This window comes from Pipra filicauda, unplaced genomic scaffold (assembly GCF_003945595.2).
Source record: "Pipra filicauda isolate LSUMZ 115617 unplaced genomic scaffold, ASM394559v2 scaffold4_size7858003_pilon, whole genome shotgun sequence".
Taxonomy (NCBI): Eukaryota; Metazoa; Chordata; class Aves; order Passeriformes; family Pipridae; genus Pipra; species Pipra filicauda.
In genome coordinates, this window is record NW_024104643.1 from 295,857 (window position 1) to 314,996 (window position 19,140).

General features: G+C 36.2%; 1 protein-coding gene across 8 annotated transcripts in view; it reads left to right on the forward strand.

Moving 5' to 3' along the window:
* The window catches only part of PPFIA2 (PTPRF interacting protein alpha 2), a 324,459-nt gene that overhangs the window by 26,864 nt on the left and 278,455 nt on the right, over positions 1-19,140 (forward strand). For 4 of the 8 annotated variants that reach the window (XM_039386745.1, XM_027747811.2, XM_039386744.1 and 1 more), the window contains exon 3: positions 15,977-16,036. The exons of the other annotated variants lie outside the window; for them this stretch is intronic. In XM_039386745.1, the coding sequence (XP_039242679.1) occupies positions 15,977-16,036 (60 nt within the window). The remainder of the gene's footprint in view (positions 1-15,976; positions 16,037-19,140) is intronic. 8 annotated transcript variants of the gene reach the window in all.

Below are 19,140 nucleotides of genomic sequence, written 5' to 3' on the forward strand. Positions count from 1 at the left end.
GCTTGAGAGAAAAAAGAGGAAATACTATGGTATGGTTTGATCTCGTTAAGCCTTTTTTCTAAATGCAAAATATTTAGAAAAAAAAAGGAGGGCACACTTCTATATAATTGGTTGTTGTTCTGCAGTTTAAAATCAAATGGTTCATCCTTTTTTTTTTTTTTTTTAAATTAAACTCAGCCTATGTGGCCATATAAATTTCCCAAAGGTAGATGTTTTGCACCTGGTTTATTTAAGAAACTTCCAGTGATTATTTAAGGGGATTTCTCTGTTCATTCATATCTAAGCAGTCTGATCTCCTAAAACTTTTTCACCAAAAGTAATTCATACACTGCATTTGACATTAGTGGCTTTATTTTTGAATCAAATTCTAATGGCTTTTCTACGACTTATATGACATATACCAACCTTTTGCCTTGAAAATCTAATTAATATTCTGTTTGGGATTTCAGAGATAATTGACCTTTAAGACCTTCTGGAGCTGCATAGGACCATTTCTTGTTAAGCTTTGTATGGAGAACTTTTGAAGCTTATTCTATCACATTCTGTTAATCTGCAGTTCAGTGAACTAAAGCAATACCTTGTAGTTCCTTCCACATTTTGGGCATAGGAGGAATGGACAACCATATTTGTCGTTTAGTAGCTATGAAGTATTCAGCGTTGCTGGGCACATGTTGACCAAAGAAAGTGAACAGGCTGTAGTTGAAAGGTTTGTAACTTCATCAAAGTGGTTGGAGTACACTGAGAATAACACATAGGCTGGGTTCCAAATTCTTACTTATGGCATTTTTATAAAGTTTAGTTTCAACTAATTGAAGCAGGCTGCCAATTCACGTTTCAAAATACAACATGAAGTTTAATAACATTTCATACTTTTGCAGTGTTCTATGTCAGGGTAAACAGGGACATTAACATGCTATTTCTACAGAGCAGTTACATATTTTGGGGTTTTTTTGGTACAACCTATTTGTTGGTAGGAACACCCCTGAAATGATGAAATCCTACATTTGTCTATCGCCCCCTATAGAAGATGGCTCTTTTCCTTCATATTAAATTGTCTCCTCTGAAAAACTGAAAAACATGTATTTTTTCCTGTCTCAAAAAGATAGATGGCACTTAATTAAAAGTTAATCTGCATTTCTACAGTAGGACTGAGGAGCAGTTGCATCAAGGAGTGAGGAGACAACACGTTGTAGATCATTTCTTATTTTCTTTGTTCAGAGTTTCTTATGGCAGGAAAATTGAGTCATCTTACAGCTGCATTAAGTCAGTGATTAACAAATTACCTCTGTAGATTGCACATATGCTTTTCGTGTTCTAAACTGTCTCCTGTCTCCTGCACAGTGAAGCTGAAGATGGCGAGGCAGTGCAATTTTTTAAAGGAAAAAGGTCTTAAATGGCCTAAAGCCTATACCTCTCATGTATTATATGAGTTAAAAAAAAAAAAAAATCAAACATTGTTGTGTCATTTTTATTTAGTTTTTAAATCATACTAATTTTGAAAGTTATTATAAAAGACAGGTACCTAATTAGAAAATGTACCTTTTTAACTTAGAAATAAGAGTGGCATGTTTTGAAAGATCAGCCTTTTTTGAAAGGTATAATAACTTGTGCTTATAGGACAAAAGTGCACATACAATTCTAGTAAGTTACAAATAATGTAACTTTGTACTTCTAACTATCTACTTAACAATTTAAATAGAGCAGTAAGGAATAACAATAGTCAGGAGTACTTAGGTCTACGAAAACACAGGTCAGTCGTGGAAATTTGCTGTCTGTCAAATCTCTAAAATTATTTCCTTTCAGTTTCTTTACCTTTTAATGCTTCTCAGATGTAGTCCATGCTTTAATCTAACTGGTCATTCATTTCTTCTGTTGCTAAAGAAAACACAGCACTCTCCATACACCATGATGTACATTATACTAATTTCTTAATATTGAGCTCTGTTAAGGTATACATTAGTCTTCCAAAGAGAACAGCAGAATGCTATCCACATTACTGTTTGAAACTAGACTGAAAAAGTGTTTTAAATAAAACTTGGAGATGGCTTTTGGAGTAGATATGTGGACATTCTGATATGAGATTTAAATTGCTTATCTTGTTCAAACATAGGAGCACAGATTTGTCAAGAAGCCTGTTACAATAAAGCTTTTAAGTCACTTTGGAAAGGGGAGATGAGGAACAAATTATTGTTAACAAACAGAAAAAGATAACCTGTGCACTAACCAGGAAGGTTTAATGTGACATTAAGCGAAGCTGAAAGTTCTGATTTATGCTGTAGGCAAATAAGCACTGTAGGTTTTAGCATGTGGAAACTACTCATGAGATAGCTAAGAAAGCCAGACACTTTTCAATTTTTCCTTCTTTCACCAAGTTATCTCAGAAAAAAAATGATGTTTGTGTTGTAGTCTTTCTGCAAAACTATTTTCTTTCTGCATCTCATACCTGTTCCATTTAGGTGTCTTTAAATTTTCTGCTTAACTTTGGACCATAGTCTTAATAAAAAAGGGAACTGTTTGCTGTCTTTTCTGAGCATCTCTTACTTTCACATTTAGGTGTGTAAAATTTCTAGCTTCCTTAAAGCAATAAAAAAGAGCCACATAAATGGTATGCTGGAATAGTTGAATAACTATAATTCTTTAGCAGCATTGGTTATTACAAAGCTGTACAGCAGAGTGATTTGTATTGCCATTAAGTAGGTTCATTTAATGTAGAAATTAATTGTACTGATACACAATCTTGCCAGATTTCTGTGGTCTTTCACTCAGTGAAAGTGCAAGAGTAATGCAAAAAATATAAGATGAGCTTTTAGTTATATACTTATGGCACTTATACAGCATTTTTCATATTTTAAATATTAGCTGTCTTAATATTTATTATGGTTTTGTAGTGTATATATTGTAGATTTTTATCACGTTATGATTTTTTAAAAATATAAGTAAAAAATGCAGTAGATGTTTTTTTCATATGGGCACATAGTGTCAAGGTGCAACAAGAGCTGGGGGCTTCCTGGGATCCAGGGGTCCATTGGGGCAGGCCCTGGCACCAGAGTCTATTCCACAGAACCACAGAATATGCTGATTTGGAAGGGACCAACAAGGATCATTGAGTCCAGCTCCTGGCCCTACACAGGACCATCCCTACGAATCACACCATGTGCCTGAGATGCTTCTGAGTGCCAAACGCTTCTTAAACTCTTTCAGGCTTGGTGCTGTGACCACTTCCCTGGGGAACCTGATCCAGTGCCCAACCATCCTCTCAGTGAAGAACCTTCTCCTGGTATCTAACCTAAACCTCCTCTGACTCAGCTTCATGCCATTTCCTCGGGTCCTGTCACTGGTCATGAGAGTGAAGAGGTTGGAACCTGCCCCTCAACTTCTCCTCATGAGGATGTGGAAGACCACAATGAGGTTTCCCCTCAGTCTCTTCTTCTCCAGGCTGAACAGACCAAGTGACCTCAGTCACTCCTCATGCGGCTTCCCCTCAAGGCATTTCACCATCTTCATGGCCCTCCTTTGGATGCTCTCTAGTAACTTAATGTCTGTTTTATATTGCGTTGCCCAAAAATGCACACAGTATTCAAGGTGAGCAGGACAATCCCCTCCCTCGACTGGCTGGCGATGCTTTTCTTGATGCTCCTCAGGACATGGTTGGCCCTCCTGGCTGCCAGGGCACTGCTGACTCATATTTAACTTGCCATCAACCAGGACTCCCAGGTCCCTTTCCATGGCACTGCATTCCAGCATCTCATTCCCCAGTCTGTACAAACATCCAGGGTTGCCCCATCCCAGGTGCAGAATCCAGCACTTCCCCCTGTAACACTTCATATGCTTGGTGATTGCCCAGTCCTCTAATTTGTCGAGGTCTCGCTGCAGGGCCTCCCTGCCTTCAAGGGAGTCCACAGCTCCTCCCAGTTCTGTGTCATCTGCAAACTTGCTTAGTATCCCTTCCAGTCCTGCATCCAGGTCATTTACGAAGATGTTGAAGAGCACAGGGCCCAAGATGGAGCCCTGAGGAACCCCACTAGTGACAGGTCACCAGTCTGATGTCACTCTGTTCGCTGTTACCCTCTGTGCATGACCCATGAGTCAATTGCTCACCCACTGCAGTGTGTCTTATTATCAAAACTTCAGTTATAACTGAGGTTTCTTAAGGATGACACTTCTCACTGAAATTTTAAAACAAAAATACTTCTCAACTGAAATGTCTTGAAATTCCCTCATATGGGATAAAAATTAGCCATTAATATTCTCCTGAACTTTGTCACAGATGATCTTACTTAGTGGTTTAGAGATCAATAATCTGAACGTATTCTTTCATTATAACAGACATACTTCATGTGGTTGACTGAAGAGGTATAATGAACTTAGGTTTATAAACCATCTATGATTTTTAAAATCATTACGTCAGGGTTCTATTGTTCGTCTAACATACAGAATAAAGGGCACTTCATGTAATAAGGAAGAAGAAAATCCTTATGAGGAAAAATACAGTACTATTATCCCTATGAATGGTGTTTAATGTGTACTTTAACACTTTAAAATGATTGCCCTTCCTTTCAAAGGATTTTAGGTTGGTGGCATACAGTCTTAATGTGACAGCCCTAATTATAAAAGTGTCATTTCTGGAAATTAATAAAAAATTCAATTAAAAGTTCAGTGATTATATTTGTGAAGATTGTCTAGCTAATTTAAAGCTGCAAAGGTACAGGATACGATTAAGTAGTAATCTCATGCATTTTAATTGTTGCGTAGTTCTGAATAATTTCTAGGAGATTGTTAAAACAAATTCTGTAGTACTGTTAAAGATGTTTTTAACGCAGTAGATTGTTCATACCCCTTTCATTTTCAGCCTCCAAATATAAAATGGAAAACAGGTATAGGTTAAAAGACTCGAGAGGCTGGGTGATTAACCTAGTTAGCAGGCTTATACAGTCTTTGCTGCTCCAAATAACAGCAGTCAGATGGGCATATATTAGGAGGGTGACTTTGTGTCCTGGTGGGACAGATTGCCCTCTTTCTCTGGGGCATCTGCAGCATCCCTGTTAACTTTCCCTGACTTAAAAAAAATTGCTCAGATCCTTAAAAGTATCTTTTTATCAAACTGCCTTTGATAGCTCAGAGATATTAAGCTTCATATTTACTGTTAAATACAACCAGAGTTGTTATCCAAACCTTGAGTCTTCCCTGTACCTCACATTTCCCTTCCACTGGCTTTAAGTAAGTGCTCCTTACTGTGCCAGTAATTAGTTCAGAGTGGCCAGCAGCTGCAGTCTCTGCAGCCAGCAGCCTACACTGCAGCAGGTTCTCACAAAAGGAACCATGATTCTCATCTAGTCATTGTCTATTTTGGGAGAAATTAAAACCCTATAATTTTGCATCATTGCTTTAATGCTAAAAAATACAAGCCTGGTATAAATGTAGGTTTATAGCATACCATATGTTATTTTTTATTGCCTACAGGCTGGCCAACCAAGTATTAATTGGCTGAGAATGTATGTATTTTTTGGCTTCTCAGGCTACTCAAAACTGATGCTGAATTGTGTACAAGAGGTCATAGAAAGAGCACAGTACATGATGCTAGCTGTTCATCTCTTCTAGGCAGAGTTATGCAAATATATGTAGCTTTGCACTCTGTCATCTTTCTTCTGAGTGGATTTATTTCAAAAGTAAGTTGTTCTTTTCTGTAATAATGACTTTGCTTGTAGTTTAGGTCACTTATCCTGTGCAAGCCTCACCAAAGGAATGCAGTTGCATGTAAAGTAAATTGGGAGTAGTATCATCTGAATTTGTTTTTCTGGGTTTTTTTGGCTTGTAATAATATTTGTATGAAATTATAGAACCAACTTAAAAGAAAAAAAAAACAACACAATAAAATAACCAACAAACTTAATTTACTTCATCACTAATGAAAAAGCCCTCAGTAAGTCTTCCTTCTTCCTAGAGGGAGAAGTCTGTATCAGGAATATGTGAGTACTTCTCATGATATATATGTGTACGGTTGCCACAGAAGCACTCTATCTTACCATTATAGAGCTCTGGTGAAAGAATATGTTTTTCTAAAAAGCTTTTGAAATACAGATTTAGGCTTAGAGTAACTGTTAGTTGAGTGTTATAGTATCTGAACAGATAATGTAATTTATGAAACACATTACCAGCTTCTTAAAGGCTGGATATGGTCACCAAAGTCAACCAGAACACAGGACAACAAAATCTTAAAATGGCATCTCTAGTTAATCTTTTTTTCTAGAGTAGGATGGGGAACTGAAGTCGCTAAGTCAGATGTAACATGCCGATGTAATATGTGTCAAAAAGTATTTTGAGATATTTTAAATTATTTATTCCAAAATTGGTAGTCTGTTTATAAGATGTCTCTCAGTCTCAAATCTATTGAAATTATCTGTACTTTATACGCTAAAAGGATATTTTTTAAAAAAAATAATTTCTTAGGTAATTTGAGAATAACCTTAATCTGAAAAAAATATTCACAGGAATAACATTTCTCCTTTCTAATGGACTCATTCGTCTCCTAGCAAGACCTGTAAATTGATGTAAGGCAAAATTAGACATGAGGTAAGATTCTTTGAGTATAGTCAGCCATGATAATACATCACTGGTGAGATAGTAAGAAAACTTATCAAGGAATTTGATAGATTCCTATTTTTTTAAACTGAACTGCATCTTGTTACAAATGACGACTTCATCATTTTTCAAGTTTTTCCTCAATAAAATGTATATTGCAGTTAAAAGCATCTTGCTCCAAAATATCAGGAAGGTAGGAAGAAGATGTAATAATTTGAAGTTATGTCAAATGAAGTTGTAAACTGGACATATAGGTAAGAAAGCCTTAATGCAGACAATTTACTTAACAATGAAAGGATGCAAAATAACATAATGCATTCTCAAGTGCTGAAAATAAAGACATAAAGACTACAGCTGAAATGGGATGTCTGTTTTGAAGTAACAAATGAAATTTGAAGTCAAAGGTGAAATATATAATATAGTATGAAATATGATATTTTTCTATTAGAAACTCTAACTCTAGTGGGCATTTGTGGTATAGTAGTGCTGATAACATTGGAAAATGTAAACAAGAAGTGTGATAATGGTAAAATTTAATATGCACATGGACACCGTGTGGTCATGAAAAAACATAATTATTTTTGTGTGTAATTAGAATGGGAGGGTTAACCTGCATGTGAATAAAAGTAATTTATTTAGTCTTGAAAGTAATGAAAAAAACTCCCATAATACAAATGTTCTGTTGAAAAGAATTTCATAGAAAATTTTGTGTAATAGTAAAATGCAGTATCTTAGCAGCTATATGAGTGAAAATATGGATGGACATACGATTGTTTCTTTGTTTATTGATACATTGTGGGTAGCAAAATTAATCTGAACTTCTTTCCAAAAAAGTTGTCTTACATTTCATCATCTGCTTAAAATCATAAAAATCTGAACTCTGAAGTTCTGAATAAAAATGATGTGGGTTGTTCTAAAAGGCAAGGTAAGGCTTCTGTGAAAAGAGAGATTTTGCAAAAGTATGGCCCGTCAGTAAATACTCTTGGCACAAAATCAAACATTCAATTGTTACGCTGTGAAGCAGAAGGGCTATGAGAAATGCCCACAGGGAGCACAGTAAAAGTAGCAAGCAAACTGAAAGGAAGTCACATTGATACTTAAAGGCATAACTTATAGCATTACAAACCAAAAATAATAAAAAAAAACCTAAGGAGCAAAATGATTCCTTTCTTGGTCAGTAGTTCTTTCTGCTGTTGCTTTGTAACCAATTTGGTTTCAGGGCCCTGAATTTATTAATGTGTTATAATGGTAATCTGCATGCAAGTTTCCCTATTTCTGCTCCTTTTGTTTGTCTGTTATAAATTATGTATCATTATTAATAAAATAAAGCTTTTCTTTTGAGAGCACATTTTTAACACAGTGTGGGTACAGGGAAGCAGTAGAGTTTGGCTCATGCACAAGCCCTGCTCCTGCCATCCCATTGTAATTCACATATGCTTAAAGCAAGTCTCATGGGCCTCTGTATAAATACAAACAGCAGCTTCATGAAGTGCTCAGCCTCATGTTATTTGTTGGTGGAATGTTTCTGGAACATGACCTATTCCAGAGACACAAAATTGCCTAGTTTCAAAGGAAGGATTGTGGCAATTAAGTAATTTTTGATTGTTTGGTTATTTTATAAATTTTATATTATTATCTTGGCTCTTTTGAGAAGTGAAAATGTTTCTGATTTGATACATTTTACTCATTTTAAAGCTGAGTACAGAAGTAGCTGACAAGCAAGAAGTGAGCAGAGGGATGTTTGACATTACTGGTTTGTATCTCAACCTCATTGTGTACTTTTTCTCAGATTGTTAATTTATTGCTTTAAGCCCATATCAACAGCTGTGTGACACAGTTATCTCCAGGTTCCTTTAAATTATGCATGTCTAAATGTTCTTTTTTTTTTTTTTTTTATTTTATGTAAACTGCTTCTGGTACATGATGTAAGATATGCTCCATTGCAGATAAAAACTTTGATGTTTTGCTTTGAAAATTCTTTTGCATAAGAAAAGCAGTATCTGCTAACGTCACAAAACATTAATTAACTAGTATTAATTAAAATATGGTGGGTGATGAAGTAAAGAACCAGTGTTAGAACTGAATTGGAATAAAATTGCAAGAGCTTCTTTTTTTTTTTTTAATATCTAGAAAACAGACTTCTTACATCCACCAAACACTTGTGTTTGGCATGTTCTGGAATGGTGAAGAAGCACAGTAGGGCTGGCTACCTAAACCTTAGCGAGTTTCATGTCTCTCTGATATGAAACAGATGGCACTGGCAAAGTGGTTGCTGCAGACAGCACTCAGTTGGCATGGAGAAAGGCACACACCCGTGTGCAGGCAAAGGCTTGGTGGGCTGGCTCTTGGGTCAGGGAGGAAGTTGGCCTCCTGGGTTACTTCTTCAGAGGGAGTCTGTTATCAGATAGCTTCCACTGTCAACAGGATGGTTTTGCCCTCAGTTTGCTTGCAAGTAAAGGAGCTTTGAAGTGGGATTCTACAGCACATGAAGGAAATTATTTTTGAGGAAGTTACATGAAAGTAGCAGGAGGAACAGGGAGTGGTAGTAAAATGGTTGTGTCTGCTCTCTTCCTGTTTGTGGAGTAAAATTCCCTGCTGACTCCTATGGGACTGGTTACTGAAGTCTGCATAATACATCAGGAGTGGTGTTACTATGAAAGCAGCAAGATGTTGCTAGAAATCTGTTGAGTTCCTTGTGATCTACTGGGTGATGAAGCGATGAGATGGAGTCCTGCTGTAGCATTGTCACATTTCTGCCGCAACAATTAATACTGCAGACTGTCTTCCTCAGTACTTCCCTGCATTAATGCTCTTTGCTTCATCTCTAATTTATTTTCCTGTGGCAATGCTGATGTTTTCATTAGGTTAGATTAATTTAACAGTGCTCCATGCTGATCTAACTATAGTCACTCTAATTTTTTAATAAAAGCTCTTAGACATGATTTTCAGGTACAAATTCACAACACTGTGATTTAAAAGCTCTTATTTTTGTTCTGATCTTCCTTACTGTAAAGCCAAAAAAATCTATATCTGTGTTCTGTCAATGTTTTTTAAGTGACCTTCTAATTTGCAGAGAGAACTTATCTCCTTTCCTAGAGAAGACAAATTACCTATAATTAAATTTCAACTCCCTTTTTGCATGATTTATTGATGATACCAATATCTTGCCATTCTTTGTGTTAACTTGTGATTCAAAATCTTGATGAAGTGTTGCTTCTGTTCAGAATCACTGGACAGAATAGCTTCTGTAGGGTTATCTTACTCCATTATGTTGGTTTAAAACATGCCTAATTGTGACAGCAGGCTATCTACAGGTGGCAGTAAATTCAGAAGTATATTACTTTCTTCTACACACAAAAAGAATTTCATTAGAAAAAGAAAAGTGGTATCAGGAGGGGCCTGTCTGTTTCTTTTCCTGTTCTGTTGTAGAACTGTTCTTAACCTGGCGTCTAATAATAACACTATGGATACTTGCACACTCTTGAATTTTTATTACTTTCAAAACCTGTTAATCTCTCTTTTAATTTTTAATTTCTTCAAAAAGGACATATTCAGTTACACTAATTCTTCTTCTCCTAAGTCTGGACATAATATATTTGGTTTGTGCCAAGCAGTGACAGCTGTCTACTACCAATAACCTGTAGAAATACATGGTTTTTTTAATGCCACCTGTTTAAATATTTTAAATAAGTGTTTAGTATCAAATGAAGAAACTAATATTGTTAATTTTAGTTTTATTTTTATGCTAACGTTAAATTTTTGAAAATAATGAAGTAGTTTTGCATACTAATGCATAGTTTCAAATGCTTTTCTAGAAAAAACATTTGCTCTATATTCAATATCAAGTTTGCTGGAAATAATTCAATGAGCACTCAAATGTCCTTGTGTAGCTGATGCAGATTCTACACTTTTATGCTGTATTGTCTTTAAGTATATGTCATGCCCTCTGAAGCTGTTTATTATATTCTGTATCATCGTTAAGTTTTACAATCCAAGTAATTAACTTTATTATGATAAGACCTTTACATGAAGTAAACTACTTTGTATGATGATATAGTAAATGCAGAGTAGAAATGGGAGAGAAAATTTGTTTGAAGCTGTTATTTTTGTTTAAGATCACTACAGATTATTGTCTGAACTTATTCTTACAAGAATCTAATATTAACAAACCAAATAATGTAAGAAACTTGATTAATATGATATGCAGACCAAGAACTCTAAAGTTAAATTATGGTCATTTTGTTACATTTTATTTTATCTGTTTGTTGTAGAAATTTTTATTCAGTTAAATGTACCACCAGAACAACTTTTAGTAGTTGTTTTGTCAAAAGAGTTTTTCTTACTAGTTAGGCTATAGCTATACAAAACTTTAAGAGGTGAAGTTAGGATGGTATTTCTAATTAAAAATTAAATCACTGTTAGTTTTCCTCTAGTTCATAATGGAAATGTTGGGGTATGCTGTGAGAGACTGAAACGTTAATGGTTAATGACTCAATCAGCCATCTACAAAAGCAGCAGGTGCTTTGCTGAGGCCAGGGTTGCACCTTCCAACTGAGGGGGAGGAGGAGAGTTTTTGTGCGTGGTGGTGAAACCTCCGATCTGCGTAAAACAGAGGGGTGCACACCCACCACCAAGGATGACCATGACAAACTAACCTTTGTTTAGCAACAAGCTGGATTTTGAGCCAGATAAGGGAGAAGGCTGATAAACAGATCCTGTGGATGTGGGATAATGCTTTTTATCTTGCCTCCCTTAAACAATGTCCTCCCTTACCGAATTGGCTCAGGAATAAAACTGCCCTCAGGGGGAGGTATTGGAGCATTCCCACATGGGCCTGAAGGTATTCATCCCTTCTGATGGGGCATAACCGGCTCAACTAAGTTGGCATGAGAAACAATGGTCATGTCTTAGAAAGGGTCATAAACCATCCAAGACCCCTGTAATGCCCCAGACTCATTTCTGGGGCTTTCTGCCAAAGGACTATACATGATCCACAGTGCTGTAACAGGAGAGGTACCTGGGCATTACCACCTGAACCTGAACATATATTAACTCATTGAACTTTGTGTTTCGTGGGCTTCCCCCAGTCCCGACAGATCAAGACTGTGACCATCACTTTGACCAACAGACATCTAAATTGTAGCAATCAAGTCTTGTCGTTGAGTGGGTGGGGATTATCTTTCCTCTCTGCTATCAACTCTTATCCTTTCTTTCTCTTTTTTTCTTTCTTTTCCTTATATATTTTCTCAAGTGGTATTTTTATACTTCTATATTGTTATAATACTATAGATAATAATAACCAGAATGACCACATACCTCCTTTCTGTTGCTAATTGTTCTAAAATAAACCATATATACATATATATACATATATTTATAAAACACCAATAATTCAGTGCTGTATTGCTCTAATCTGCCCCAAGGGATGTATTAACAAGAACTGCCATTACTTTCATCTTCAGAGGTGGGTCATAATAGATGCAAATTATGATTTTTATATTGAAGTTGTTCTGTGATGTGTCTTGACAACACCATGCATGCTGTCACTGAAAGTAGTAGCTTGATGCACACCTAGTAGTATATTGTTACAGAAGTTGAACTTCAAAAGTACAAGAGAAGAGAAATACTAAAATTGAGTTGTAGGTTTGTAGCAATGCTACCTAGTATGCAAGGACCCAATGAAAACAACCTAAAGAAATGTTGAAGAGAGCTCTTTGATTTGGCAGCCTTTTTCTTGTGTTTCCTCATTGTGCTAAGTCATGGGCTGATAATTCCAAGAGTTCTCCATTTGAGACATTGAATTTATTAATTTTTTTAGCCATGTAAAACTAGACAGTTGAAGATGTTTCTGTTGACTTGCATTGGAGTCTGCTGCTATGATAATGAAGCTTTCTCTCTGAAAGACACGTTTGCTATCTTCCTGAAACATACCACTACAAAGATTGTTAGGGCTAGGCAACGTGATGCAGGTGTGTTATCAGGAGGTCAGATGCCTACCTGTTTTTTGGTTTTGATTTTTTTGTTTATCTTCCTTCTGGTACATGAGGCAATTCTGACAACACTTTTGATTTCCCTTTGGGACTTTTTTACAATTAGAAATCGCAGTGGTACTGTGTCGTTTGGGGTTTTTTGGTGTGTTGCTTGGTTTTTGGTTTGTTGTTTGGATTTGTTTGCTTGTTTGTTTTTAATTAAATTAGCTTATGCTTTTACCTCCAAACCTACATTAATATATTAAAATTATAAAAAATCACGTAGTATCCTGCTGTTTGCAGTGAATGGATATAGTATGTTCCATTCTTATTAATGCAGACAGCATTTTGCTGAGGAGGACCGTCTCCAAGAAATTTCTCCCATTGTGAGGGGTGGGGCAGTGAGACGAAAACAGGAGGCTAGCATGTCTTGGGCTTGGTGGCTAAATGAAGTTGTATTTTTGCCCTCTCTGTGCACAGACTAGGTGCACTTGCACAACTGTAGACAGTGTCAGATCTCCATGATCAGGGGAATGCAAATTGTCTATTTCAGTGACAAACTCCTTCATTCTTTCCCTATTCTCTATTATATTAAAGCAATGAGATATGTAGTTTGTCTATTCTTGTTTTAGTGACGTGCTATCCAAAAAATTTGTAACAAGAAGAAATTGAACCATTTTGTCTCCAACTGTCTTGTCTTCTTTACTTTAACAACATAGTATAAAAACAAATAACAAACAAAAAACCCACACTGGACTTAAAGGTATGGTAATTTGTTCCTCAGCTCCTGCAAGGTAACTTTTCTAGGATGACAAGTTTTTTAAATATCAGTAATCTGAGGACACTCAATAGTGTTTAAAATCAAAACAAATAGCATTTTACCTGAGGCTTTTTACTAGTCTGGAGTCCTCTTGTTCTCCGCTATGTTTATTTTTTTACTGTGGGAAGGTTTTTTCAAGGACCATGTATGTTTGTATATGTTACCTCTATGCAAAGCAGTATCTTAAATTCTGTCCGTGATCAAAATTACTGTGGACACAGCTATTCAGCTATGAACAAATTTAATTACAGCCTGGTTATGTCTGTCTTTTCTGCTTGGATCAGGAAATGTACACTGTGCTCTTCCTCAAATATAATAGTATTTTAGTCATCTTCTTATTCCTACTAGCACAACAGATTTATTTCCATAGGAGAATCTTTGGCTGCAGAAAAGAAAAATGGTCAGCAGACTGTGCTGTGTATCCCATGGCTGTCAATATTAAATCAAAACCTCAGTTTAAGAAAAGCAAATCAGATTGGCCATTGTTAGTCTGATACTTTTGGTTTGAACTTAGAAAGACCTAAAAAAGTTTTATTAAGAATTTCTAATATATCCTCAACAACTAAAAAAAAAAAAGTGTTTTAAATTAATAAACCATAAGGATAAAGAAAATATATTGAATCATAAAGTTATAGAACAATTCAGGCTGGAACAGGTTGTTAAGATCATAGAGTCCAACCGTTACACCACTACTGCCAAGTCCACCAGTAAACCATGTCTCTAAGTACCACATCTACATGTCTTTTAACCACTTCGAGGGATGGTGACTTGATCGCTTCCCTGGGCAGCTTTTTCCAGTGCTTCACAACCCTTTTGGTGAAGAATTTATTTTTTTTTTTTAATATCCAACCTAAAACTTCCCTGGCACAACATGAAGCCATTTCCTTTTGTTCTATTTTTACTTAGGACATGCTCCAGCAGTTCAGTGTCTTTCTTGTAGTGAGGGGCCCAGAAGTGGATGAGGGATTACAGGTGTGCCCCCCCCCCCCCCCCCCCCCCGTTTACCTTATTAAAGGTGGAGTGGGTGGCAGTATGTGTTGTTAAGATTACCTGATACTTTTGACCCCCTAAACCATGCTAGTTGTGATAAGTTTTTAGGCACTGGAATGCAGCTTAATTTTATTTCTCTAACATGGAAGTTGTTCTGATTATCATTCTATTTGGCATGCAGTATAAAGTGCCCTATTTCCCTTCTTCTGCACATTCAAATATAGCTTAATTTTCACTGTAGTTTAGAAGCACTAAGTCTATCTGTCAACAGTGAAACCTAGATTATCATGCCAAAACATCTAAACAGATGACAAAGAAGTGCAATTTTTTTTGTTGAAGTAACTGGCGTTTTTACACAAGAAGAATTATTCCAGCTTCCTTGCAACACTGAAATGACACAAATTACAACATGGTTCTTCTGTTCCCTTCTGAAATTAATGCATTCTGACATAATATTTGCATAGATTCTTAAGTCCTATAGAGCACAAATATTAAATATTTAATCACATTCAAGCTTGATATGCTGGCTAGAAACAAAAAACTACATGGGAGATGCTCTGGGATATGCAAATTCATAATACTCAGTGCTGAGCAGTTTCTGACAAGTGCATGAGTTTCCTCACTTCCTACTAAATTCTTTTTCTTTAACACATTCTAACCATGTCACAAATTATCATTCATGTTGTTACTCTGTTTAGCATTTCTTCCTATCCCTAGCAATTTTTATCTTGAAGGTGCAATGACCCCTGAAATCTAGTTTTCTATGTAAAAATTTTAGAGTGATGTATGTTGACATACAGGAAAGCAGACCATGAATGCCTAAGAGACTAAGGATACCTGTTGTCATCTTGCTTACCAAGTCCTGTAAAAGGGATAAAAACTACAACTGCCAATATATTTCATACACATTATTACTCTCCCCCAACCACTATTTACATGCCAACCATGTCTACTTTGGTAACTTAGTACGACAGGTTATGACTGGATTCTGTCTCGAGGTAGAAACAAGGTTGAGTACGACTGGGAACTATGATGTACATCTATTTAGATCAGAGCTACCAAACAAATAATAAAGATAAATTATTGTGAGTATATTGCATCAAGATGAAAGAAGATAATGTGTTTTAATCATAGGGACAGTATTAGTACAGTGCTGATAGGACTACCAGACAGACCTTAGAAATTCAGTCTGATGGAGGCAGGGAGGTGCTGGTGGTGGTCAGAAAAGACCATCTAGTACAATGCCTCCCACTCTTCACTGTTAAGACTTGATTTCATTTAATCAAGAACTTTTTCATGCTTCATTATAGTACTTCACTGCTGCTGAATGAGTAACAGATTTGGAAGGTGACAGGATCAGTCAGTGTTTGTAATGCCATTGAGAGAACTTCTGACCCAATAGTCCATTCCACTCTAGTCAGGTTAACTCTGAACTAATGTGTGGGTGTTTTCAATCTTAAGACTGTAGATTAACAATGGAAGTGCAGAATGAGCAGTGGCACTTCATGGCTGCTGTAAGATAAAAACAGTGCAAACTGCACTGAAGATGAAGTAATTAATGCAGCTGTGTTATACTCTGGCTTTTCATTCTTCTCCTCCTACCCCTCCTTGACTATAGATTTCACTGACAAACCCAGAAGCGGACATCCGAGTCGCCTATGTGCATCTTGGCTCACAGGTAGGAATTTGGTTTCATCCAGTGTTCTGCCTTCTAAAGGGGATGTGAGGGATGATCATATACATATGAGAGCAATATGTTTTGCTCTACTGGCTTGTGCTGATTTCGATACTATCAGTGTGGATTTTAAAAGAAATAGCTGTCCTTCTCTGCAGTTGCAAACTACAGTTGTGCAGAAATTCTTGATCTACATCTTATTCTTCAGGTGTGTGTTTAATTAAGAAGTGGAAACTGCATTGATCCTTTTTGTACCTATCAGTGCTTGGTAGATCCATAATTTTCTCAGATGTCACTTTCTCTTCCTTTTTTTCCCTCCTCCCTAATTGAATTTGTCTGTATCTTATGTTAGAAAGAGGTATTGTTTATAGCACAAAACAGGATTTCATAAAGCAATGGTAAATAAGTCTGAACTTTTGTATATACAGTAGGAATTTGCTAAACGATGGGAGTTTAATATTTTGGAGTTTGCTCTGATTTGCTTTTTTCATAGAAATTGAACTCACCTTGTGCCTTTCTTTTGAAATTCCAAATCATACTTGTCAATTAAAATTTTCTGGATCGATTAACTCAGCCTTAATTGCTTCAGAGTCTCAGCTGTTACCCTTTTTTCTCATGTTATTCAATGGGTCAATGACAACATGCTGGGTTAAGAGCTTTGAGTAACTCTTTTTTTATTCTCCAAGTTTGTTTCTTTCCAGTAGAAGTGTTCTAACATTTATCCTCTAATCATGATGGTTGGGAAATCGGATATCAATTGGGAATTGGGAAAAGTGTATGTCCGTCTGTTCTTCTGTTCCCCATTTAAGAACTCTCACTAGGAATCTACTCTTCATTTGAAATTAACTGAAGAAGGTTTCAACCCTTTATTTGAAATTAAGTTTCTTAATTTGCATGGTTTTACATTTTTCTTTAGTTGTAGTTTTCTGAAGATAGCATTAAAACATTATTTGTTGTATAGATTTAATAATTTCTATATAATTATGTTAGATATTTCTTCTGTGAGCTTCAAATAAAAAGTAAACATGTGAATTTGGGAATTGCTTCATTTAAGAAAGGGAATTCGAGTAGAACTCCGCTGCTCCAAAAACATCGTTCTTTTAAATTTTTCTTTTCTATTTCTATTTACAATGTGATTTTAAAAAATTTCCCTAAGGCCCGTCTCATGCCACTAGGAACAGGAAGGCAAAGGCAAGCCACGTCAAACACCACACAAAATGGAAGTGTATCAGTAGATAATGCTAGTCCTGTCAGTTCATTTTTGTGGTATAAAGCATTAATGTGACAGTGTTCACTGGGTTTGGGCAAGGGAAGAGAGGGGCTCAGACTATATCTGGCCTTGTTCATTAGTATTGTTTGTAAACCTAACCAAGTTTCTTCCTTGGAAAATATTTCATAGTGCCACCTTTTTAAAATGTCTATATGAGGTAAATGGTTTGTTGTATTTCTTGTTTTTAACGACATTTCCTGGTACATCAGTTTTGCAGATAAATCAACCTCTTACACTTAGTGAGGAAAATGCATTGACTGCATAATATTTCACAGAACCACAGAATATACTGAGTTGGAAGGGACCCACAAGGATCATCGAGTCCAATTCCTGGCCCTGCACAGGACCATCCTCAAGAGTCAAACCATGTCCCCGAGAGTATTGTCAAAACACTTCTTGAACTCTGTCAGGATTGGTGCTTGTCACATTCTAAATTAATGTTATTGTCAGTTGTGCTTGACCATACGTTTGGACTTGAACATACTGATGTGATTCCTGTCTTCTTAATGTGTTAGATACAGAAGTTTTTAATGTGGAATAGATTACATACTAGGCAGGGAAAATCCTGAGAATTTCTTTTCAGACCATCTTAAGTACAAACGGATTGTTGAAGTCAAATTGTTTCAGTTCATGTAAGCAACTTGTAGGGGGAAGCAGTTGGAACGGCTGCATCATTCTGATGTTCTATGTGTACCTACCTAAATTAAAAAGAAAGAAAAGAAAAAAAAAAGGCAGACAGCAAGCAACCTGTTACTGAGAGAGTATTCAGGATGATTTCAATTTTTAGGATTTTGCTTATGTTAGTCTAATCCCTAGTCACAGCTGCAGCACTGCAACCTGACTGTAGCACTTTTCTGTGTCTATGACAATTCTGTTCACCAATAGCAGACCTAGAATTGTTTTTATATGTTCATCCTTTACTGTGATGAGCTGTTCAGCATTGTATATTGTTCTATTTTATGGGAGAACAGAATGGCAATTTTGTCAGTTGTTGGCTCCACTATGGTTTGAGTATTTTGTGCGTATTGGTGTATTCCTCTCAGTGATAAATGAAATGGATTCGCTGCAGTAATACTTGCATACTTAAAGTAGAACATAACATTTGAAGGTGACTTTTATTCAGTATAAAATTACGTCTTTATTTCCCTATCCTGCATCTGTTTTACTATAAAAAGTCCTGTAGAAAGCCACAGCATCTATAAAATCAATGATTTTTGTTTTTCTGTAGAACTCGGTAGTTGATTTTTGAAGGCTAAGGTTCAACATTTTTTGAGCACCTGTGTTTGATTCCTAAAAGTTATTTTCCTTCATAAAACTAAGGACTGATTATGGCGGAAAGGATTAACTTTGAACTTGATATGAAAAAGCATGGAATGGATTGAGGACAAAGGAACCTCTGAGAACACTCTAGTCCAGTCACTCTGCTCAAAGCAGAGTCAACTAGAGTAGCTACAGCCATGTCCAGTTGAGTTTTAAATAACATCAGGGGCAGAGGCTTCTTAACTGCTCTCAGCAGATTGTTCCAGTGTTTGATCACCACTGCAGTAAAAAAGCTTTTTGTTCCTTATGTTTAAACTGAATTTTTTGTATTCCACTTTGTGCCCCTTGCCTTTTGTCCATTGACTGCGCATCACTGAGAACAGTCTGGTTCTATCTCCTTTTTGCATTCTCCTTCAGTATTTATATGCATCGGTGAGACCCCTTCAGAACTTTCTCTTCTCAAGACTAAACAATCACTTTGAACTCTAAAGAACTGAGATAGTACTGTTCACATGTGTACCTTAGAATTTGCTGGAAAGTAACAATTTCAGTGAAGACATGACGTTTTCATCTATTT